The 26,275-nt window shown below is 41.6% G+C and overlaps 1 protein-coding gene across 7 annotated transcripts in view; it reads left to right on the top strand.

Annotated features, from left to right (window-relative positions):
• The window catches only part of adgrb1a (adhesion G protein-coupled receptor B1a), a 156,408-nt gene that overhangs the window by 116,854 nt on the left and 13,279 nt on the right, over positions 1-26,275 (top strand). For 5 of the 7 annotated variants that reach the window (XM_031868618.1, XM_031868614.1, XM_031868619.1 and 2 more), the window contains 8 exons: positions 509-635; positions 13,184-13,287; positions 15,209-15,311; positions 15,453-15,603; positions 15,696-15,765; positions 16,070-16,136; positions 17,986-18,071; positions 25,033-25,131. In XM_031868618.1, coding sequence (XP_031724478.1) covers positions 509-635; positions 13,184-13,287; positions 15,209-15,311; positions 15,453-15,603; positions 15,696-15,765; positions 16,070-16,136; positions 17,986-18,071; positions 25,033-25,131 — 807 coding nt within the window. Of the gene's footprint in view, positions 1-508; positions 636-13,183; positions 13,288-15,208; positions 15,312-15,452; positions 15,604-15,695; positions 15,766-16,069; positions 16,137-17,985; positions 18,072-20,122; positions 20,183-25,032; positions 25,132-26,275 lie in introns of all 7 variants that reach the window. The other 2 variants (XM_031868616.1, XM_031868617.1) reach the window with 2 other exon arrangements.

The following is a 26,275-nucleotide window of genomic DNA, read 5'->3' as shown; positions in this document are numbered from 1 at the left end:
ATATATATATATATATAAATATATATGGGTATAAAAGTAAAATGTATTCATAAATATATATAGTAGTAATTCTTTTTAGTAGCCTATAGCCAATTTACTAATACTTATCACTACTACTATTTAATAATACCACTAATAATAAGAAGAAGAACAATAATAATACTAATACTAATATGATAATACATCTTTGGGGCTGGTGGCAGTGTGTTGGGAGCTCTAATGTATCCGGGCAGAGAGCTGCAGCACGCCGCCTCGCAGCCTCCTCATCACCGCCTTCACTTCGCTCTCTGCGCCTTCACCCGCGACCGGCGGAGATGTAAAGTGGATTAAATAGCCGCAAATGCAACGCGGTGGGATTTAAACCGCTCTCTTTTATTCTTTTATTCCGGGACTGTCTCTTTATTCACCGCATCGCTTCTCTCCCCGTGTGCGTGTGTGTGTACGTGTTGTGTGTGTCCGTCCGTGTGTGTGTGTGTGCTTGTGCGTGTGTTTTTTTTCTCCCGTGCAGCTCCTCTCTGCTGGGATCCTGGTCTGCCAGGGGCTGCAAAGCCGTGCTAGTCGACTCATTCAGAACCAAATGCGTGTGTGACAGACTGTCCACCTTCGCCATTTTAGCACGGCTAAATCCAGAAATGGTAAGTCCGACAACCTCCCTTCACTTCGTAGGCGTTAAAAGGTATCGGAGACGTGTGTTTTTTTCTTTTTTGGGGTGGGTTTATACGTGAATGCATCAGCTGTTTTTTGGGGGGGATTTTTTTGCTCCAAAGGGCGTCATTGTCATTACATATCAACAGATCCTCCCTCTCTCCCCCCCCTTCCCTTTCTCTGTCTCGACATGCCAAAGCCATGCTGCAAGGTTATTAGGTTATTCTAGCCTCGCCATGGGTGAGGATTTTCTTTTCTATTGTGTGTGTGTGGTGGCGGTGGGGGGTGCTCTTTATTCATGTTGCACCTAGAAGGAGATAAACTGCTTGTGTTCCAAGAAGAAATGCACACAGGAGGGGCAGCGCTGTGCTATCCTGTGCATTAAGATGGTGGTCATCACTGTCAGATGCACTGACATGGCGAGTGGGATTTAACATCATGTTATAGCTGGTGCTGATCATACCTGCATGCAGCCCCCCCCCCCCCCCTCACCTCCACTCTTCCTATTCCATCTGAAACACCAGCAATTGTTGTTCACATATTAGCATATTTTAACATATTACACTGTCAATGGCGTCTCCATGGTTTCCATGCACCCATGGAGAAGGTGCTGCATGACAATCCGTGTGTGTGTGTGTGTGTGTGTGTGTGTGTGTGAGAGAATGGCACATGTCTGTTAAAAAACACAGCAGTGTCCCAGTGACTCAAACCTGCCCCAGTTTCTTTGGGGAAAGGGCAGTGTCTTTGTGGGAATTTTCATTCAGCGTGATTAGTTATTATTAGACTGGAAATTGCCTCGGAAGCAGTTTGTTCGCCAGTTGCCCTGGTAACAGCATTGGCACCGAGGCTTTCTTAAAGACACAGGGGGCAGCGCGCTTGCTAGGCCAGAATGAGACAGCTCTGGTTTACCACCTCGAGCCCGAGCATGTTTCATTGTTTGTTGTTCGAGATGGTTGCGGGTTTTGATTGAAGCGTGCGACCAAGAGGGAGGGATGAGAGGGGAGGCTGCACTGGTGCGTTCCATTTGTGCTCTCGGTGCTGAAATGATCGGTTCATCGATGAATTGGTCGACTGAGGAGTCAGTGGCAATTTAAAGGAATAGTTGAGCATTTTAGAAAGTACTGATTAACCTAGCATAGCATCAATACTGGAAGCGGGGGGGTAGAGTTGTTTGTTTAATGTGCACACAAACGGAAATGTAAACATGTCGATTTGTGGTTTTGGATGAAGTCACATGCTGGAACTAGTTCTTGACAAAACACAGTTTATCCATCTGTCTTTCTGTGCAACATCTCCAGCTATGGCGCGGTTGATTGTGAAAGCCGAGCATAGCATTTTACTACTGGTCCTGATGATACCACACATGGCAACGTCACCGTGACAAGACGACTCTGAAGCTGCACACTGTGCCCGGCTGTTGTTGGCCAAGAAATAGTTCCACATAGCAGCATCCTCTGAAACCACCAATGTGTAGGCTCTTTAGCTGTTTCTCCCTGCCTCCAGTCTTTATGCTAAGCTAGGCTAACCATGTTCTGTCTCTGGCTTCAGCTTCATGCATACTCTACAGTCATGAGATCAGTATGGTCTTGTCATTAGGCTTTCTTTGAATTGTTACATCTGGTTAGTTGCTTGTTATCAATGTACAGCGCTACATCGATGATGTGGTGTTTTAAAGTTGGGCAGTCATAGTTACTGTAAACAGTGATTTTCAGACACTGCTGCATGTCGAATGTAGGATGTTTGATGTCCTTTTTACATTTTGTGCGCTTAAAGCTACGATGAGGAACTTTCGTTTTGTTTTGATTTTGGCGGTCCACCTGGTTCCCTTCAGTAAACCACTCATTTTACTGCAGCAGGGTCTGGCAGTCTGCCCCCTTCAGTCATGCTTCTGGTTCTTTCATGCCTCCCTTCCCTTCAGCAGGCCCAGCAATACGGCCTGGGTCTCCAGCAGCTAGGTGTAGTTGTTGACTCCCACCAGAGACCAACGGAGCAGCCAGGCCGGAGGAGGAGTCACTGCTGCTCCCGGACGCAGAGCTCACCACACCCTGCCGGAGCTCCAGCTGCAGGTCCAGGGCGGCAGAGATGCCGGACCTGGGTCTGTCCACTGCGAGCTGGTCGCCGCCGGAAGCCCTGCTGGAGTCTGAGCTGAAGACCTTAATAGTGAATCTGCATGATTGTTGTGTTTAAGTTCAAAGTTCCTCATAGTAACTTTAACTATTAGTAAGATTATTTTGAAATGAATCAATAAATCATTGAATAAAGAAGACAGACTTTGGTCACAGTCCCAATGCCCTTCTCTATCCCATGGCTGATGTGTAGTTCAGTTATCCGAGCAGTGCCTTAGTTGAGGCTGAGTTGGAGGCAGGAGGTCACACCTTGACAAGCTGCAAGCTGACACACTGGACAGCTTCAGCAGCATCACTGACAGCAGCATGAGCACCAAGCAAATGGAGTGAAGCATATGCGCCTAATGCAAAGACAATAGAACAACATGCAGCCCCTGATAAACATGTAGTACAAATAAGTTTAATTTTATAATTTAATTCTGGTTGATATTTTAGATTATACTGACATTTCACTGACCAAATCATGAATGAATTATTCAAGAATGTAAGGCTAATAATGAATTAGCTAAACACTAATTTATTAGGAAAAGGGCCCATGCCAATTTTACGGTATTGAGATGAGACATAATAATGCTGGACCTGATCATGTCATTAGAGCTTGTGCTTATTCCCAAATAAATAGGCCTTGGCTGCTATTGAGGATTATTTAAATGTTCCATTAATCTGTCTATTATATTCTTCTCAAATGTTTGGTCTTTAAAAAGCCATTCATATCAATGATAATTATTTTTTAACCTTCAGTATTACTTGGTCTAAAAATGTGAGAAAATACTCACCAATGCCCAATACAATTTCTAATAGCCCAGGGTGACTTCAAAGTATATATAAGTAGTTAATTATGGCATTAAAAAAGCTGGGCACAGTCAATGTTTGACACAAAATGACTTTGATTATAAGTCAATAAAGTAAAATAGGTAAAATTGTTGGTAACACATTTTCTGTTAATCAGTTAATGGGTTAACATGCTAACTATTTTAGCTCTAGTCAAACAAAATGGCCCCAAATGGATGAGTTGCCATCGACTTTTCAACTGACATTCATGGTCCTAGGAGGATGTGCGTGTGGTGTTCCCTGGCTTTTCATTTAGGGCCACCAGCACATCAGTGTCGTCACCTTTCTAAAAATATTTAAATACCTACTAAATGGATTGGCATCATATTGTTGAAGCCGACTGACATGTTGTTTGTGGTTTTAAATGAAAACAATTGCATGGATTGCCATGATGGTTGGCTCTTGGGTTATAAATGCAAAATTACTTTTGCGGCGTGGCTACATTATGATGGATAAGTAGGTACCATGGCGTTGTCTGTGTATTTTCATTTACAATTTAAACCCTTTTACCGTGTGTTTTTAGTTTATGAAAGTTCATTGTAACCATTTTGGTCACCTAAAAATGCCTTAGCTCCACCCTTTTGTGTCCAAAAAACCAAGATGGCGACAGCCAACATGCTGAATTCTAGGCTTCAAGCCACAACGGTCCACAAACCAATGGGTGACGTCACCGTGACTAAGTCCAATTCTTATGTGCAGTCTATGTGTTGAATATCATAAACATTATGCAAGCAGCATTAGCATTGTCGTTTTGAGCATGTTGCCATACTAGCGTTAGCATTTAGCTTAAAGCACTGCTGTGCAGCTTCATAGAACCACTTGCATGGCTGCAGTCTCTTAGTCTTGTTCCGATCCAGATACATCAGTGAAATATGAATACGAGCTAATAGTTATCAGTGGATAATGGGGCGTCCACAGTTTGCTTCCCTGCAGCCTGCCTCCACCTGTGCAGACGACAGCCTGTTCCCAGCTCAGTTGCAGCCTGGAGGCTTAACAATGCCCCCGAGGAGAAGGCGACTCTTCTCCTTCCTCGTTGTGCTGTCCCCTTTTCCCTACGTCCCGTTATTTTGCGAGACAGCCTCGGATACCATGCTAATTATTCCAACTGCAACACATAGTAGCTTCTAAATGGCCCAGTCGCTCTGTCTGCAGCCCAGCCTCCTACAGCCCCAGCATGATAAACACCCCAACCTCTTTTTCTCCTCACTGCCCCCCCACCCCCTCGCTCCTCTCTCCCTTCTAGCCCTCTCCTCTAATCTCTACCTACTCAGTCATTTCACCACACCATTTTTCACCCTCAGTGGCTGCATTATATTTTAGCTCTCTCCCTCTGCTTAGTACTTCATTTACTCTCTCGCTGCCACCCCTCGTGTCCATCTTGCTCATTCCAACTATGCTGCAGGCTTGTAGAGGGGAAAACGGAGGGGGGTAAAATGCACTGCAGTCAAAGCCAAAAGCCCCAAAAACCTGAGCCCAGTTTACTGCCACTGCTAGATCTGTGGGTGTGTGTTGCGGGGGAAGAGGATGAATGAACGTGCTTGTGCTTGTATCATTTTGGATGTTGTAAGCCTTTTTCTTCAGTTTGAATGTGCTGTCAGGATAGATGCAGTGACAAGCCTCCTGGGCTAATTAGCCCACATTTCTAAGAGCAACAAGTAAGTAAACAGGCATGCCTGAGGTTTGCAGGGCGACTGGCCAATGGAGTGTCATCATCATGCTCGGATACTAGGATGTATTCATCTTTGGAGGGTACTCGTAAATATACAATATGGATTCATTTCAAAGCCGAAGCAGATGTTTTATAGAAGACAAGTATTGGTTGTGGCCTGAATGCTGTATTCAGAGTTTCCGATTTTAGGCCAAGTTTAACATTGTGTGAAATACGCTCATATGCTTTCTTGCTGAGAGTTAGACGAGAAGACTGATACCCCTCTTATGTCTGTGCAGTAAATATGTAGCTGGAACCAGCAGCCGGTTAATGTAGCTTAGCATAAGAACACAGAACACAGGGAAACAGAATCCAGCTAACAGCACCTCTAAAGCTCAATGGTTATAATGCCTCCTTTCTTCACTATGGATCCCGATATGTGGGTTAGCTTGTTGAATAGATACACATATTCACAACTAGAAAATATCTTAATTATTTAAAGTCTATTAGGCCGATGGTTTATCCTGTGAAGGAAAAAAGTTGTACACTTAAAAAAAAAACCCATCACAGTCCTTTAGTGATGCCTGCAAATTGCTCATCTTGTTCTCTGAAACCCAAAGATATTCAGTTAACAATGACATATAACAGTATTGCAGCACTATTCATACTGTGTGCATATTTGGCATTTATGCTCAAAAAATTACAATCAAACAATTATCAATATAGTTGTCAGGGGCTGTACGGTGGTGACCCTTTTACTGTCACCTCACAGCAAGAGGGCCCGGGGTTTGATTCCCGAGCTGGAACACCCTTCTGTGTGGGGTTTGCATTTTCCCCACGTGACAGTGTGGGTTCTCTCTGGGTTCTTCCCACTGTCCAAAGACATGCAACTTAGGTTAATTGATGACTCTAAATTGCCCGTAGGTGTGAATGTGAGTGTGAATGGTTGCCTGTCTTTACGTGCCCTGCGATAGTCTGGTGACCTGTCCAGGGTGAACCCCGCCTTCGCCTAATGTCAGCTGGGATCGGCTCCAGTCCCCCCGTGGCTAATATAGTTGTTGGATGACTGGTCACTTAATCGACTAATTATTTCAGCCCTAATATCAGTTAGCCTTCAGAGTTTATCAATAAACTGTTTGTCTTGGGTAACGATAGAGATTGAGTGTATTTTCTATTTTATTAGCGTCATTCTATTTTAATTGACGGATTAGATTGACAACTAGCCCCACTTAATGAGATGCATGAATCACCTTAGTATTTGGATCAGTAGTTTTATCATCCAGCCTCTCCATTTACGTTTCCATTGTGTGTAAATTATACCAGCACAACTTTTTTAAGCAATCATATTTGTTTACTGCTTATATTGGCAGCAGCTTCATCTGATAGATTGCTGAAGGAAATTACATCCGGTGGACCTCCTCGGTGATGGTAGCTGTGTCTGCTCATGTGGAATAATGCAGTCTGGTCACTTTATTTTGGATGGGAGTCGCTCTCGTTTGGACGCTGCATGAGGCTTCCAGCCGAGCCCTGTCATTGGCTGAGTAGGAAGGTAAAGTTTGTCTGTCTCAGCAGACGCCTTTCCATTCCACTGCACTCGTAATCTTTTTCTCCCCCCTTTTGCTTTTGGAGAAGGAACACACTGCAGTGCAGATTAATCAGAGGGATTTAATTAACTTGGCCCCAGCACACACATCAAACCTGGAGACAAGACAGGCTATAAACTCAGCCAATTATCTTCTGCTAGAAGGGGAGTGGGGAGGGGGTGAAACCCCCTCATGTCCTGGTCCCTTCATGTTCACCCACCCTCCACCCCAACCACCAAACACAATGCTTATTTCATTAAACTGTCCCCTCACCTCACCTTGGCTCTTTTCACCTGCCCACAACGCCACAGACCAGGATGAGGGGAGGTGTGTGGGGCTGATTTTGGTTTTGGATGGTTGGATGAAGGCACATAGTGTTTTGATGATTACCCCTGGAGCTAGTCATTTTTAGCTACTCTATTGGCACAAAGGATGGCAATGTCAGGTCTACAAATTCTGAAATATCTCACTAACTATTTGATGGATTGCCACAAAATTGTTTACAGACATTCATGGTCCCCAAAGGATACATATAACTGACTGTGGTGAACCCCTGACATTTCCTATAGCGCTACCAAGAGGTTGACATTTGTGATTTAGAGTGAAATGTCTTGATGGATTGTCATGAAATGTGCTACTAATATTCAGGGTTCCAAGAGGATATAGTCCTATAACTTTGGTGATCTTCTGACTTTTTCTGTAACCCCACCAGCAGGTATAAACATCCACCTATTCATTGAAATATCTCAACATCTACTGGATGGATTGGCACCACATTTGGTGGACATCTATAGTTTGTCCACATGACAAAACCCTACTGACTTTGGGGATCCACAGACTTCTCCAGACGTATCACATGTAACAGTATCACAACAATTATTGGACAGATTGCTGTGAAATTTGGTACACACATTCATGGTCCACACACGGTGGGCGGTATGACCAACAATTTGTATCATGATATTTTTTAAGATTCCTGCGGTTTCACGGTATATCACGGTATTTTCTTTTTCCTTGACTGTGTTTTTATATATGTTTATAGTGGCTTACTCTACTGTCAGAAGTACATAGAATATAAAAACATTTGAATGTCATCATGTATAAAGGCTTTGCTGACTATAGGGTGTGCTCATTTGTTCGTACAAAGTTGGGATAGCAGTTTGGCTGAAGTATTTTCGCCCCGGTAAGACATACCTTGAATCCAGTGTTTTAATCATTGCTCTGAGCCCGTCTTTCTCGACGTCTGTAGCGGGACCATGTCCTTGCATAGCTGGATCGTTATTGCGTTCGTAATGTCACTCCACCGCTTGCTTTTGTTGTCATATGCAGTGCCTCGAGCAAATGCCTCTTCAAGCGATGTCTGACCCTTTGGCTTCACTGTTTCACTCGCGCTAACGTTACTAGTTGACGACCTCGAATCCGACGGCCGTCATCACATACACTCTTGGTATTCCAACTCGTGTTTTCTGCTGAGGTGATGGAGTAAGTTGCTCGTGTTACCACCAGCGGCAACAACACCTCTCCCAGACTGTTGTTAGCGAGCTGTACCTAGCATGCCGTTTGGCGGTGTAATTTTATAAATGTACAATTATTAGTGTTACAAATTGTTTATTTGTCACAAACTGTTGTATCAGGGTGTTTTGCCCTGTTAAAGAACATTAGTTGTGGGTTATTAATTGTTGTGTTATAAAGTTATAACCATGATTAGGGGTCCCTCTCAATACACATAAGCGAACTAGCTCCGACTGTAGCGCTGTTAGCGGCAAACAATATATTTAGCTGCCTGTTGAAGAGTGACAGCAGTTGTTTCGGTATGACGGTGTGTGAAAAATGAATATGGGAAATTAAAACCAGTATCCCGGATACTAGGCTGCGCGGTGGTGTAGTGGCTAGCACTTTCACCTCACAGCAAGAGGGGCCCGGGTTCGATCCCCGATCCCGGGTGGTCCTTCTGTGTGGAGTTTGCATGTTCTCCCCGTTGCAGCGTGGGTTCCCTCTGGGTTCTCCGGCTTCCTCCCACAGTCCAAAGACATGCAGCTCAGGTTATTTGGAGACTCGAAATTGCCCGTAGGTGTGAATGTTTGTCTGTCTCTACATGTGCCCTGCGATGAACTGGCGACCTGTCCAGGGTGTACCCTGCCTTCGCCCAATGTCAGCTGGGATTGGCTCCAGCACCCCGCGACTCTGAACAGGATAAGCGGTTTGGATAATGAATGAATGAATGAATCCCGGATACTGCCCAGCACTAGTCCACAGTAAATACAGTTTGCTGTTATCAATCCCCTGACATGTCCTCTAGGACCATTGTCATTGTTTAGAGGTAATTAGCAAACTGTAGCATGCTAGCTCAACTAAGTTGGGTAAACTGGTAAACATTGGAACTGCTAAACATCAACATGTCAGTGGATTTGTGGACTGAAGTGAGTAATAAAATATGGCATGTGCCATACAAGTTAGTAACAATGAAGAGAAAGGACATCATTTAAAACCAAGCAGATGGAAGTCATTCCTTTAGAAAGATGGAAAAGACTAATGGTTGAGCTGGGGCAAAGTTTCTTTGAAGATGAGAATTGTTTTTGGCAATATTTGTTTGTTTGGTTTAACAGTAACTTGTAGCTGTAAAATTTTGGCAGAATTTCCTCGAAGTTCTCCAGATACTTTTGATCATTTTGTTTTCAATAGTGTGAAGCTAACCAATAACAATATAGTGTTGAAACTCAAGCTCCTCATGTCACATTTAGAAAAAGACATTTTATTAAACTAAAGCAGTCAAAGATAGTTAAGTTTGATGGTGATCATTGAAGTAAAGAAAAGTAGAAATCTGAGCAGCCATTTGATGTCTGATTATAGTCATTTCTGCTCTGTCTCTAAGAATACATACACATGTATGTGCGGTTGAATGAAATTGATTGGCCAATGATCATCCACGAAAACGGAGAGCCCAGACCAAGGTTTTGGTCACATTACAGTTTTTTTCGCAATTGCTAAAACACAATTTCTTACACTAGGGCCCTCTCTACACACAAAATATCTATCTCTTGCAAAAGCAAACACTTTATTAATAACTATATAAACTCCACATGTTGCATGCTGAAGTGATAAGTAACACTGTTGTCAAGAGTCTGGCTTTTTTATTTGTTGCATGCTGTAAATAAGGACTATGCACACTATACACACCTACAATGTGTTTATTGTCAACACTCATATACTCATAACAGTATCAGACACAATTACCATCTAACTCTCCCTCCACAATCGTCTCCACCAAAAAGCAAACACAAATCTTATTCATACTGTTAAAGCTCTGATTTTTAAGTGATCTAAGTGATTACAAGTACTTTCAAAGGTGCATTCTGGGTACAGGTGATTGATTATTGAGTGTGGTATTTCAATCGCAGTGTTTAGCAAACAACACATAGGCTTTTAGTTTTGAATGATGTTTCTAATGTACCCAACCATGTGTTTGCAAACTGTGCTTTAAAATGTCAAACAGTGTAACACAGACAATGTTAGTATACCTGGTCAATAGATAGACTACATCAGTGAGTGCCTTCAATAACCGTGCCATAAGTACCAATACGAGTAGCAGCGGGGGGCGGGGCTTAGCAAAGGGTCAATTGACAAAAACTGTATGACGCTGTGTTTTACTTTTCTTTTATACCAAAGGAAACATTGTGTCAGGATGCAATGCTGCTGTTGGTATCAAAGGGCTTTAATAAGGCAAGGGATGCCACATCATTTAGCCAAGGTTACATCTTTCCATGCTCCGTGTGTACATTGATCGTTGCTTTCCTTCCCTCTGCTCTATATTTGTTTCATACTACAAAGCTTCATTGATTTTTAATTTGTTAGTGTTGGAGTTTTTCTCCTCCATGCGAAGCTCTTAAAGAGTGTTGGGATAAAGAGATGTATGAATAAATTCAACTAGTACTTTGAATGTTGTTTTAAATATTGTAAGAAAGACATTTCTTTCATTTAAAAGTACGGGAAAAAAATGTTAATTATTGTGCCTATTTTTAGAGCTCAATATTGGCAAACTCAAATATCCCAAGCAGCACAGGCATAAACACACAGCCTCACACCCTACTGCTGCAGCTGCCATGTTACAGCGTAGCCATGGCAACTAAGACAATGTCTGCTGTAGCATGCAGGGTATTTAGCTGTCAGTCTCAAGGATAGTAAAGATTGTCAGTCCTATATCATGTGCATGTTTGTTATGTGAAGACATGCATCACTGTGTGTGTGTGTGTGTTTTGGAAGGCAGCATGGTTTATTCATGAATCACCTTGAAGTCACCTTGCTCTGCAACCGGGGCTGCCGACTCCTCGCCAGCCTTGGATCCCAGACACCTGCATGTGCATCGTGTGTGTGTGTGTGTGTGTGTGTGTGTGTGTGTGTGTGTGCATTATTCCCCACATAATTTTATTCATGTCAGCGTGGCACAGCCTCTCACTGAAAGCTATAGCAGTGAAATTATTTTTGTTGAGTTCACAGCTTCCCTGAGGCAGTGCTGGGCTTCCTCTGGTGTGTGAAGTCATCCCGCTAACCTTTACAACTCCACTTACCACCATAAACACTCCACTGTACAGCCAGCCATCTGGGGCCGGCCACTTAAACTCACTGACTCCAATCATCTATCTTTCAGTCTCCAGTCAAATCACAAGTCTTTCAAGTTGAATTATCAAATGGCCATTTTCTATCGTGTTCACACGTCATGAAATCCTCGGCTGACATTGCAGTTTGCCAGCTGAGTGTTTATCACACCAAGTTGTTGGCGCTTTTACTGGCAGTGTCACTTCTGACCTCGCTGCTGTGATGTAACTCGCATCAGCAGGCTGTGACAACTCTGTTGCAACGCAACAGGGCGCACCTGTCAGTGATGCTGGCTGGCTGTGGTCAGAGGTGCAACACATTTGAAACTGAGCCAATGCCAGAGCAGTGAAACGCTGGGTTTCCATCATCATTTACAGTTATTAGCAGACCCAGCTTTACCTTCAATGATACACATCTCCACCTGGTATGAACATCGGGATATCTTAGGTGGATAGTTGGGGCCTTTGTGTTTACCCCTGGCATTAATAAGCATAGTTGCCCATATTGGATTATGCTAAAAAAAACAATGCTGTTTACATGCTAGTAGTTATTCCTTTTTCTATATATATATTTCTATAGCATTATTACAAATGCTGCAGTGATTTTTCTTTTCAAAATATTATTTTAATGCTTTTCATTTTACAATGAGATAAATAAACAAAAAAGTCAAGTAAATTCAGTACATGTCCAGAAGGAAAAGTAAGTAAAGAAATTCAAAAGAATAAATAAATAAAATAGAAATAAATAAAACAGTAGAAAAAAAGTCGTACATTGTGCTGTGCTTTAGATCTCGACCAAGGGCCATGAGAAGTTCACCAGGTAAGAAAGAAATAAGTCAGACAGTTGAAAATGTATTAATCGAGTCTTTCCATCTCTATTACTGAAATCATGTCACCCAATTGTCCCTGGAAAGAAGGGGACAAGGGTGATTTCCATGACAATCATTCCCAGCATCAAGGACTTCAGGAAGACACAAAGTGGATTGTTAGCAGCGAGTCCAGCGTCTAAATGGAGGGTTCCATTAGAGTCTTTTGAGTACCAGTTAAACACGTTTTTAAATTAAGTTTTCTTCCTTGAAGTTTAACTGTCTGCAAAAATATTTGCACAAATGTGTGTTTTTCTTGATCTAACTAAGATACGTATTTAGATCACAGATTGCATGCCAGCACAACATTGAAATGGGGTATTGAACTTGTCTTATTAACCTCGAATTCGTTTCAACAAGGAGAAGTCGATTTTGGGTGCAGCCCTGAAGTGAACAAAGTTACTTTGTTGATTTGTTTTTGTTAAATTGTCCCACCGGTGCCAGGATGACTGGTACATATCAGCAGCAGTTAAGATCCGCTCAAAGATGGGTGAGATTAACAAGTAAACCTGAGCTTTTGAGCTACTTGTCTGAGTATGTTGGCCTCCCGAAACGCATCAGAGAGTCTGAAGTGATGGTCAGGAAAATCCAGTCCACTGCATTTGAACCGCCAGTGACCCAGTTAGGAGGTGAGCTCTCAACAAATCGAGTCACCGGGGGAATTTTTCTGCGTTTGTATTCATGTCAGACAGCTCCTGTCAAAGTCTTTACACATATTTCTGCAGGACTCGGCCGAAGTTTCTCTCCCGCTTTGTTTTCAGCTCTGCTTTCGAACCTTTTCACGACAGTATTTCTATTCATCCTGCAGTCGATAGGCAGCGATCATCTGATGATTCATGATTGCATTAAAGGCTTGGAAACATTCTGTTTTTCTCCTTCTTTTATTTTGCAGAACATGGATAAGACACAGCTGCCATCCGTGACGCTGATCGTGGGCTGTGGAGTGTCTTCGCTGACATTGTTGCTGCTCATCATCATCTATGTGTCTGTCTGGAGGTGAGATGAAGCATCTTGTTTTGTGACACAAAAGAGAATGGCGTTGTTATTAAGAGAAAGTTGGAGATCACTCTCTTAGCATGTGCTTTCAAGAGAGCTTTCAGTTGGAGTTGTTCCGTTACCAGTATCATTGTTAGCAGTTCATCCTGCCATGTGTACTGCGCATGTGAAGTATTACACACCCATTTTTTGCCCTGACAATGCTACATTGTGAACAGCAAATTTATATTGAAAGCAGCAGTGGGCAGCACAGCCCTACCTGCCTGAATAATGGAGCTAACAGCTAAAGCTAAAGGAGGTTGCATTGAGTGACATTATGATGCATTCAAGCCCTATTCAGTAAAAATGATATTATAGAATTATAACTTAATGCTATCATGATATGTTCAATTGTAATCCTGTGAGATGTAGTTTTTGGTGAGTAATCCAGTTCTTTGAAGCAGATGTTTTCACAGCAATATAAAGTAGATATTAGAGAGGGAGCTATGACCCGTTTAACTACTTAACACTAGTTCTCAGCAGCTTATAATACTTAAAACTGATTAGATTTTTTTTTTAAAGATTTTTTTTTTTATTATGAATATTTATATTATATTAAGAAATGGTCTTGGAACATCTCTAATTTCAATATAGAAGATATAGATAATGTACCTTCCTTTCATCTGTAATCGTATTTACCTTATCTCTTCAAATTGAACTTGAGCATTCATGTGTGTGGCATGGGAAGTCAAGTACACAGTATGCTGCAGTTTAAGTAGCAGTTCAAAGCCATGCTGCACAAGAGAGGTTAAAAAAGTTAATGACAGTTGCGAATGTTCCTACGCTGGTTAATGCATATGGACCAGTAAACACCAATCTACTTGAAAGCACCATAGGGACATGTACAGTAATAGCTTCATCCCATGATTTATGCACGTGACTCCAGCTGCATGGCTACTAAGAGCTTTCTGAAGGAACAAGACAATATAGACTGCAGATATATGCCCTTAATTGGTGGTATTGTTGTAGTACCAATGTATTAGATAAAGGTCCAACTCGTGTAGCCTGGTTCCAGACCTCAGAATCGCCACTCGTATCTCCTATTTATTCAGCTATTCCAATATCTGTGGTATAGTTCTCATTGATATTGGTGGTGTATAATGAGGGTAAAAACACCCATTGTTTGCCATGTGTCCTGCACCCTGGCTGCAACTTTGACGCTTGCCATTGTGGGTTAACGGATGTGGCTATTGTAAGACACTTAACCCTAAATTGCTCCCGTAGGCTGTGCCTGCGGTGTATGAATGGTTATGAATGATTACATAGTCATGATGGGCAGATGGCCCCTTGCATGGTAGCCCCTGCGATCAGTGTATGAATGGGTGTGAATGGGTGAATGAACATGTAGTGTTAAAACGCTTTGAGTGGTCGACAGATTAGAAGTCTGTCGAAGCTTTACAAGTACAACTTATTTACCATTTACCATGTAACTTCACTGCTACTTTGGTTGGTAGCTGTTGACACGGATAACAATATCTGCAAAGCAGCGATGTGCGTTGGACATCATCTTCCTCGCTAATTCGCTACCTCGCTACATCCATTCAATTACGAAGCAAAAATGGCCACATAGACAAGCATAGATGACATCTATGCAGATGTGCAGGTTGCTGAGATCATTTCCGTATTACTTCGATAGTTGTGATGAATCGGAACCTAACTGCTCCCCCTGCAGCATCCTTTTCCACAGCGGAACGGAAACATATTGCTGCTGATTGGAAGTGACGCACTCCCATATGGGGACCCTACTCTCTTCCTATTGATTGGGACCATCACAATCTTGTCTATTGGTCTGTTGCGTTAGAATCCCCAAAAGTAAGAATTATGTGAAAACCACAATCAATTTTTTTTGTTTTTCTATCTCTGTCCTGTCGTTTTCCTGCAGATACATTCGGTCTGAGCGATCAGTCATCCTCATTAACTTCTGCCTCTCCATCATCTCCTCCAATGCCCTTATTCTCATCGGACAGACTCAGACACGGAATAAGGTGAGAACCGATCCAAAGACCAACGTGCCGGTTTATCTCTATTAGTATTTAATTGATAGCATACGATCACAGTGTCCGCCTGATTCATTTAGAATCTCACTCGTTATTTGTTTTTCTCCGCTTCTTTTCCTGTCGTTTCAGGTCTTGTGCACCCTGATCGCTGCATTCCTTCATTTCTTCTTCCTGTCCTCGTTCTGCTGGGTTCTGACGGAGGCATGGCAGTCGTACATGGCGGTGACGGGTCGCCTCAGGAACCGCATCATACGCAAGCGTTTCCTCTGTCTCGGCTGGGGTGGGCCCCTCCGTCCGGTGTTCTTCATGTCATTCATCTGGTCTCTCCCATTTGGCCCGTGTTAATTTCCTTATTTCCTCCCTTCCTCCCAGGTCTCCCTGCACTAGTGGTGGCCATCTCAGTGGGATTCACCAAGGCAAAAGGATATGGAACACCAAGCTAGTAAGCATGCATTCCTATACCTCCATAATGTCTATACCCCCCTCTTTAACTATTTATGCAGGGATATTACACATGAAATGGGGGTTTGGGTTTGCAGCATAATTAACCTCTCTCTTTCTCTGTCTCATTCATCTTTTACCATCCTCATTCTTATAATGTTCTCTGCCTTTCACCTTGTGTCTCACATCCCTCCTCTTTACAACCATTAATGTTTCCATCCCCCTTCCCTGCCTCACTCCTCCATCATTTCTCCTTCTTTTATCATGTCTCTCCACGTCTGTCTTGTCCTGCTCCTCTCTTGTAGCTGCTGGCTGTCTCTGGAAGGAGGTCTTCTCTATGCATTTGTTGGACCCGCTGCAGCTGTTGTCTTGGTATTTCTTCTTTCCTGTTCAGTCCGTCTTTGCCGGTTTGCTGTTAAAACCTCTGCCCTAATTCAAATTTAGACCAATATGTATGAACAATATGCAACATGTAACAAAAACATATTTACTCTGCAGGAATTTATCACAGTAATAATGTTTACGAAAACACAGTTATTAAAATGGGAAAAATAAATACATTAAAGCCAGACAGCAGTGATTGTAAATAGAAATCTCAAACAGTAGACAAATGAGATCATTGCAAAGTTAATAACCCATGTCTCCTGCCTCCTCCTTTCCTTTTTAACATCTTCCTTTCCTTTCCTGTCCCGTTTCCTTCTGCTCTTGCTTCTTTGCTTCTCTGCCTCCTCCATCCCTTGTCAATATCCTCCTTTACCTCCTTTCGCCCCTTTTCCTGACTTACTTTCATCTTTTGCTTACCGACCTCCTCCCCTCGTCAACTTCCCCATTTACTTCCCTGCCTTCTCCTTTCCTTTTCAACTTCCCTGCCTTCTCCTTTCCTTTTCAACTTCCCTGCCTTCTCCTTTCCTTTTCAACTTCCCTGCCTTCTCCTTTCCTCTTCAACTTCCCTGCCTTTTCTTTTCCTTGTCAACTTCCCCCTTTACTTCCCTGCCTTCTCCTTTCCTTGTCAACTTCCCCCTTTACTTCCCTGCCTTCTCCTTTCCTTGTCAACTTCCCACTTTACTTCCCTGCCTTCTCCTTTCCTTTTCAACTTCCCCCTTTACTTCCCTGCCTCCACCTTTCCTTTTTACTTCCCCCTTTACTTTTCTGGCTGCTCCTTTCCTCATTTACTACATCATTTCCTCTCCTGCCTCTTATTATCCTTATTTATCTGCCCTTTTCTTCACACTTAATTATTTATGATTCCTTATTAACATTTCTACTGTGTCAGGTTGCATCTTTGGGCTTTTGCTTAGCTAAAAACATGTACAACAATAATGTAATAGTGGTTTTGGTAAATATCCACGGTTAATAATTATTATTATTATTATTATTATTATATTAATGAAATAATTATTTAATCCTGAAACCAGCAGAGAAGATAATGGAGCTACATGATTGAATATCAGCATTGTTAGGTTTCCATTTTCTCCTTTCTTGCAGCTGCTGTTTAAATTAGAACAAGGGCAGTGTTACATTAACCATCAAAATAATACAGAGACAAGTTTATATATAAACTGTCATCTCAACCCTTCTGGTATTCAACCAACATAATCACTGAAGCAACATAGTGTCCTTGTTTCACTAATCAAATCCATTAGCTTCAGTTTCCTTGATTCACTTCCCAGAGATTCTCCCCCACCTAGCAGAGAACAGCTTGTGTGGGGTGTCCTTTTAACACAAGCTGCTTCTCCAATAAAGAGCTCCTGCTCCAACTGGCACCAGTAACTGGAGGCCCGGCTGTGAATCCTCAAAGCAGTAACATTATAGGAATCACTGCAGTCCAATACCTTTGATTTCACACAGCTTATATTTAATGTATGACACTATCTACATTGAAAAATGTGTTAATATGTTAGCTATCCATCATTTTAACCATGTTTTAACTCTCATGCTTCATTGGGTGGCTGATAGTCTCTGTCACTAACATTTAAGATGCTACAGTCTAGTATTTACAGTGCAAAGCCTAAAGTAAGTACAGATAGTGTGTGTGTGTGTGTGTGTGTGTGTGTGTGTGTGTGTGTGTGTGTTTGAAATGATATTAACTTGCATGCTGCCATTATCTTGTTGTGACGAACATCTCCATCATCATCATCATCATCACAGTAGATCTGCATGTTCTGAAGTGATAAAAAGTGTCTTTGCTCTGCTTTAATCATGTGCCTCTTCTCTTTGGCAGGTTAACATGGTTATTGGGATTCTCGTTTTTAACAAACTGGTGTCCAAAGACGGCATTACAGATATGAAACTAAAGGAGAGGGCGGGGTATGCCTTATACCACATATCCATTTTACACAGTGACCTATAACCAGCCTGGTAGCTCAGCTAAGGGGAGGGACTAGCACAGTTATTGGCTATTTGCCTGAAACTATCCTCGGCCATCATTTCAGACTTTTGATTGAAGATGGCGCTAAATTTTTACACCAGAGGGATGACAAGCAGAAGAAAAAAAAAATTGATAAATGTGACGAATCAAAAATAAGAGACCAAAAGAAAAGTTTTTTTTTCTCATACGGCTAAGACTGCAATCAATGTTTCTGGAGGATAGAATAACGTTAGAAAGGAGAAGAGAGATGTGGGGAAGGCTGTCTGGTTATTGGTCCTGCACAGACTGAGCAAGATGATGACTCATCTCATTGCTTTCTTTTAAGTTTCAAATGTGTCACATTTTTCTCCAGCTGCTCTGTGTTTGCAGGTGTTGCTATTGATGTAAAGTTCTGTAGATCCATCCGTGTCTTTTTTCTCCTGTTTGGTTATTTCTAGTAGAGGGAAGCAGGGCTTTAAAACAGCAAGCTCACACAAAAAAAACCACAGTTCATCACAACTTTAGTTTGATTTTGGTAGCTTTGGCCATTGGTTCTGTTGGTTAGGATAACATTGTACTCAACAAAGTGACCACTGAGATTGCTTTTTTACACTGAACCAAAAGGACCCTGTTTAAAGAGTTCTGACAAGATGACTCAGCACTTACTTTGGTAAATACAATGTTATTATCACCAATGGTATTACCAACAAAGCCAATGGACAGAGTAACAGAAATCAAACGTAATCTTCTTTCTTGCTACCAAGCCAGTGTTTTTTTCACTTTTACCCCATGTAATTGTTAAGTTGAGTTGAGATAGAGTTGAGCTGACAAACCACTTTGCTGCTTGAAGGTGTGGGGCTATTATTAGCTATTATTAGCCTTTAATATTAACACTCCAACATTTTGGAAAAAACACTACATTGCTTATGAAACACAAAGCAAACTTTTCATGTGCCACGATTACATTCAAAGTCGATGCAAAGATGTAAGTAAAAGCAAATTGACTTTGTTGAATCTTAAATGGAGGAAAAAAATGATGTAGCCATCCGGGGGCACCCAGAGCCCTACAATAGCATATCATATTTGTACAGAAACCAGACAGAACTATGAACCAGAGACTGTCACTGTACAATGTTAGCGTAGCCTAGCACTATCCATCCAAACTGCATTCAGAACACAAGCCTTTCAAAGCTCTCTGCTTGTCATCTTGCAGAAAGACATGACAAACATGACATCAGAGTCTTCTTTTCAGCATCTTTCTGATCTGTTTATTGCAATTAAATCACAGCTAAATATGTTTATTTGGGGTTCACAGCGCTGCAGCACACAGAAACCAGGTGAGATCAGCCAATGTGGGATTTGCTAGATAGAGATAATATAGTGAAATTCCCCATGTGCGTGTCTGGATGATGTTATGAACGCAGACAGGCCGCCGTTTAGTTTTCTGACATATCTTGGACTTCCACAACATGTACAAAGCAGCATCAGTGGTAATCTCGGCCATAGCAGATGAACGTTTTGTATCCATGGAGGTAAGCCCCTCCTCCTCTCCCATCTGACTGCGGGTTTGGCAGCAACAAGCATATTTTCCAAAATGGTTCCAAAGTGCTCCTTTAAATGTTATATATAAGAAATGTGGCAACAAAAACATTTCTTTGCACATTGTTAAACTATTTTTTTGTAAACACGAATAGGTAAAGAACACATTCATTTTTTAGCATGAACACTGTCACCAGTTGGCGACTTGAGTCTAAAAATGCCATTGGGCTGTTGGTATCATTTTCCAAAAAGCCATTGGTCAAACCACAGAGCACACATGCGCCCTGCTCCACTTTACCCCGCAGGCTGTTCTGTCTCCATTGGCATTGTTGGTGCATTCAGATGTTTTTTTTTTCTTTCTCTCTCTGAAAATGTTTGCTTTCTTCAATGATCTCTCTGTTCAACTGTACTTGTTTTTGCTGTCTGATATGTCATGTTTGAGTTTGCACAGAATCCCCTCTCTCTCACTCAGGGCTCTCCAATCAGGAACACATCAGTCTCAGAAGCCCCCTTCCATGTCATCAGTGATTGGGTAAAAAATACCTGCCCACCCCCCCACCCCTTCTATTAAAAGTATGGCTACCAGCCCTGCCCATCACCAAATCTGCTGAATCCTCTAGCAAGCACCTCTGATTGGCTAACTATTACTTCCTGCCTATTTACCTCACTTTTCCACTATTGACCTTGCATTTGATGCTACCTCCTGTTAGCTGGATAGAACATAACTCATCACTGCCTCAGATTCTGACCATTTCTGAAATGCTTTTAGATAAGCTGTGACTGTTTCTACAATAACTCTTGCTGGTTTTAATGCAGTAATATTAATATTTTCAACTGACTTAAATGGCGTGGGCATGTGTGTGTGCAAGGTTAGTATGGCCACGACGTGATTGCATTTCTTGAGTGTGTGCTCTGCGTCTGATGAAGTAACTTGTAGAAGGGTAGATTGTCTGACAGTAAGGACTGGTCAGGTTTGAGCCTTTCTTCGGTCTCAGACTTCGTCTCGCGATACAAGATACTTGGAGATACTTTAGATTTCTAAAAGCAAATAGTCTCGAAAACGTCCGCTTGCAAACGTAAGGCTGACTTTGCAATTCATTTTTGCCAGCAATATATATTGCAATATGAAAAAATGCATGCCTACATTTTGTACAATTTTGAGTGAAATGCGTCTGGTTTGGTGAACTATGAAGAACTTTGTGTTCTTTGTGAATCATAAACGCACTGGTTGCGTTATAAGTGATGATGACATCAAAATCTCACACCCACAAAGCATGGTAAACAAGACGGGCTCCGTGTTTCAAGAAGTGTCAGGCGGGTTTCTGACAGCGCGCGCAGATACCTCGCACTGAGGACAGTCTGCCCCGGTTGACAGTCGTACCTTGAGTTGCTTCCCTCCGAGGGCCAACACTGGATTAGTCATGGAAAATGAGAACCATGTGAGTTTTTGTTTTGTATCAAGCAGCAAATGTATGCCAATGAAAAGGAAGGCGTTTGATTCCAATAACGTTAGACATATTAAAAAAGAAGGTATCAAAATGGATGCAGTAGAGCAATAGATGCTGTATTTTTCATTCCACCCGTTCTTCTTCCTTGTCAAAAGCGGGCACCTACCTGACAGGTAGAGGGGTGTGTTTTATTTTGCTAGTAGTGGCTAATGTAGATTTCTTTCATTTTCAAACTTGCTGCATTTAAGCCAGTTTATCAGACTCCACACAGCTCAGAGACAAGGAAAGCTTTCTATGAATTATTTCCCAAAGTACTCCCCCTCCAATGTGTTCTCATCCCTACTTCTTTTGGGAAGAAGCTGGGCAGCCTTTTGCGTAGTATCTTGTTGCTGATGGTTCGGGCTTGGTTAACGTTGATGGTCGGCTCAGTTGGTGAGCACAGTTGTGATGAACAATATTTTTGACTTTCTCCATCCATATTCCTTTCTATCCTTGCGGAACTGCAATAACCGAATTTGTTTCCCCCTTTGGGGATCGATAAAGTCTTAAATGATCTTTTACCATCTTTAGCAAATAGTGGCTGCTTTGATCAAATGACATCTCAAAAAAAAAAACAATTATTTTTAACATAACTAGTTTATCAACTAATTTGTACTTTCATCAACTTTGTACTTCAAATCATGTAATTTAGTGAGGTTCACCACTCACAGTGACCTTGGATCTTATCTTTTCCTCCACATACTATTCATGGTAAGCGATTACGGACTTTTCAATGCGCCATGGGGAGATTTGAGAATGCAAATAGTAATGTTAAGGCAGCTCAGGCTTGTTGGTTAGTGGTTGAGCCATCTGAACGTGATTGGACTGGTTTGAAATGAAGCTTTATCTTTTGTGCTAACCATGTGGTGATTAGCCTGTTTGTAGTTTTTTCTGTCAGAGACAAAAGAAGGAAATGAAGAGGCTCTAATGCTTTGTTGTTTTTTTTCTTTTGGTAACCTCCCACCACCTTTCACCCACTTGCCTGTCCTGCGGGTGGTTCTCAAGGTTCAAATGCAAAACATGTTTAAAGAAGCTAATTCATTTGTGCAGTATCCAATGAAGCGTGCAGCAGCATCTGTACCAGGCAGGTCTGCTAACACCTCAGAGATGAGTCTCCTTTCCCCCGAAAGATAGAAGCTAATTCTCAGAGAAAATTAAAACAGACAGCGGAGGCCCAATTCCAACCAGTTCTGGAGTTTGTTTTGTCCTTAACGAATGCTTAAATGGTCTCAATCAGTCTGTATTTACAGATTGTGATAGAACATTAAGCTTTCAGATGAAAATGTTCTTTTGTAGTTTTAACAAGTTCTTCCAATCCCTAGTTTTCCATTTGATGCAAAGTCTACCCAAAGAAGGTTTACGTTTGACTCGAGGACTCGATAGCACCTGATCCATTTTGTGTTTTTCTCTATTGGATATTTATATTGTATATTTGCCTCAATGCTTCTGTACCCACCTTACCAACCACCCAACTGTTGCTTCTCAATCCGTAAGTCCTCAGAAATGGTGTTGTATTTCAAAAAGTCTTGATTGCTTTTTAATATCACTGCCCACGGCATACATTTAGCGGCCGTATTGCCCTTTTACTTTAAATTGAATTTCTTCCATTATGTGATTTTTAATCCAGGTGTCCAGGGGCTACAAAAATCGATTCCCTCGGCTCTTCAGCTTTAATTGTTGTTGTTTAGCAGGAGGCCAAATGGTAACAGATTAGTTTGTTATTACTTGTCAATACCTCCAGTGTGGTAGTCTGTCTTTTTGAAGAACTACACTGGAGATACACAGAGTTATAAATGGAATTCTGGTGGTTTCAGAAGCTTTTTTTAGCTTTGGGTGTTGGAGGGAAATTGAAGTCATGTTCTTGGTGATCATACCTGGAAGTGATCCTTTATTGGCTGTATACTGTTGGGAATGGGTATATAAACTTAATACGAGGTCCTTCAGTAAGCTCATTTAAAGCAAAATGCACACAAACAACAGCTTTCTGCTATGATCATCATTGGATCCATATTTTTCAATTGACAGGGGCAGACAACTTGGCCTCACACTGAGATATGTCTGGTACTGTAGCTATGATTGAATCTGGAGAGATCTGTCCAATCATAAGGGCTTTTGAATTGCCTTCGCAATCTAGAGATTCAATAGTGAACATCAAGTTTTGGTGTCAATGTGCACAACCACAATGTCTTCAGAGTGACATTTAGGGGACTAGAGAATGAATTAGGTAAAGACATGAAAATGATGCATGGTGACAAAAGGTATCTGGAAACGCAGTTGTCTCCTGTATAATTCAGTGATGCTACAGGCTTATGGTATGGACATTGATCTTTATTATTTTTACATAGTTTTAGAGAAATCATGTGTTTGGTATGACAAAGGGCTGGAAACATTATTTTGCCCATGAGTGTCTGGCACTTATGCAAAAGAGAAAATGCTAATCAGCTACTTTGTCGTCGCAATTTGATACAAAACATTGCACCATAGTTACCGAATTCAAAATGTACCCAAAAGCCAAAGGCCTATTATAAGAATATTAGGAGGTTTCTATGAAGTGTAATCTTTCTCAGTGTTCGCAGCACTCGCAGTGATAGCTTGTTTTATTTTGGTTTAAACTAACGCCTCTTCAGGTTTGTAGCTGAATTCTCTCCTCAAAGAAAGACTACAGTTGATTACATAGGTTTTATTTCCGTTGCTCTGACCATTGGTTCTTTCTGTTATTTTAACATTGTTATATTGTTTACTCAGCAAAGTAATTGCTGAGATCTGGTGGTGACATTGTTCAGAACAGGTCAGATGGGACCAGCAACAGGAGCGTTCTAATTTCAACAGCAACAAGAGTTACTTCAGCTTATTTGGAGGAGAAAATAAAGAAGAACTGTAAACTCTTTAGCTTCAATCTGACCGTCTGAACACTCATGTCTCTTGCTCTGGTAAAATTATTTTCAGTGATGTTCTCAGATTTCAACAATTACTTTCGTGAGTAATTTGACATTTAATCAAAGAGCCAGATCTTTTTTATAACAAATTGTATGCTGATGATTCAGTGCTGCAACTGTCAGTCACTTAAAGTTGTCTATATAGTAAACGTAAAATGAACTTGACTTTATCTTCCAGGACCCTACCATCATACCATCAGCTCCATTGGAGGGGGAATTGCTAGTTGAGGAAACACAGAGAATTTATTAGTAACCTAATGCTTGCAGGAAATGAACACCTGTTATATACTGAATATATTGATGTTATGTAACTCTTTCATTACAACCTTTGGAAGGATGTTTCCTTTATGAACGGCGACTGAAACGACTGACGGAGCCCGTTGCTTGTGCACGTGTGTTTGAAATGTGTCTGTGTGCGTAAAACCTTTTGCTTTAACTCTTGGCATTGCCCGTAAAAAGCAGTTAGCACAAATTGAGATGTCCATGGGTGAGGCACATCCGGCACATCATCATAATCAGAGCAGCAGAGGTGGAATTCCTCACCCGGCGTGCGGAATGCTCGAAATCAGGCGTTGAGATTAAGCCTTTCAGCAGATCAATGGTTGAGCAGGTTAAATGCCGAGAACGCAGAGAGGACTCTCGGTTCCTTCAGGCCAATCAAAGCAGTCATCAGAGAATCAGACACCATGTGTCTTGGCCCCACCTCCCCTATCACCAGAGTCACACACAGGTAATCCCCCCCAAAAAAATAAAACCAAAACAACAAACACTCACACACAGCACCGGTTGGACTGTAGCCCTGAGAGAGAGATTGTGCGAGGAAACACTGTGACTCACTGAATGCGTGACTGTTTGAGCGTGCCCGGCGTGGGTACGCGCATCCGTGCGAGTCTGTGTGTGTGTAGGGTGCATTTGTATCTGTTTGTGTTATGTTACAGCGTGTTAATTTGACTTTGCAGTCAGATGACAGTGCCACTGTACAATATGACGCTCAAATGTGCCAAGTGCGGAGTTATCTCTTCGGCTGACGTTTCCACCACAGCTACCAGTAACGCCATGTTAGTCCCGCTAATTATTTTTCCTTAACTCACTCCTTGCCTCTGTTCTCTCCTCTACTGTACACCTCCCTTCTCCTCCCTCACTTCCTCTTCTCATTTTTTCTTCTCTCTGACGCCCTGGCAGGCAGGGCCTCACTCAGAATGAAAGGCTCCTGAAGATGTTGTGCCAGTGTGTTCACTGTATATATGCATATAATAATTATAATTATCTGATAGACGATTGAATAAGAGTGTGTGTGTGTGTGTGTGTTTGATCATCAAAGTCACAAAGCTGATTGGAACACATGTTGTGGAGGCCATGGTCATGTTTGCATAGAGGCAATACATAGCAATACATTTTATTTGTCAGTTTGTGTGTGTGTGTGTGTGTGTGCGTGTGTGTTACTGTGATCTATGAGTGCCTAGATGGATCATTTACATTACTATCAACCCAGGCCTTTTTTGTTATTGTGCTAATAGAATCAGATCATTTTTATAGAAATTGATGGTGGATCTGCCTATTTTTTTGTTTTTGTTTGCTCTCTGCTACATTCCACAAAAACAGCCTCTGAATAGCTCATCTATGTTTTAAATAGCTGTGACTGAACAATACTCATCATTTCACGTCATAATTTGTAATCTGACATTGCTCACACACTTCACACATACAGGTATTGTTTGTTCTGGCTAGTGGCTGTGACGACTGCAACATAGGAAAGAGTTTAAGGTGTTAACAATGCAGGACATCTTTCACTCTAGAGTTAGTCAGTATATACATATATATTTATATTTATTCTCACTTTTACTCGAAATCAATAGATGGTAGCTTTTAACCATTCTAATTATGTGTTTTTTCTGTCCCGATATTGGTTCTATGACCTTTGTTGTTGCCAGCTCATAACTTTTGCTCAAACCATGTATTATCTGTTTTTCATCTACTGTACGTCAGTAGGATACCGAACAGTTGTAAATATACTAATCATTCTCCCAGTGCATTATGGTCCTCTATCTTTGTCCAGACCAGATTTCATTATGCTCAGTTTTATTATGTCCGATGATGACTACAGAGTCTTTTACCTGAATTATATAAGAAAAGATGATATTTCTTTAGGTAAATCAACCTCCCAGTTGAATGGCACTTGAATGGCCTTTATTTAAATCATTA

This window comes from Anarrhichthys ocellatus, unplaced genomic scaffold (assembly GCF_004355925.1).
Source record: "Anarrhichthys ocellatus isolate YVR2014 unplaced genomic scaffold, GSC_Weel_1.0 scaffold43, whole genome shotgun sequence".
NCBI lineage: Eukaryota > Metazoa > Chordata > Actinopteri > Perciformes > Anarhichadidae > Anarrhichthys > Anarrhichthys ocellatus.
This window is presented reverse-complemented; position numbering and strand designations above follow the sequence as displayed.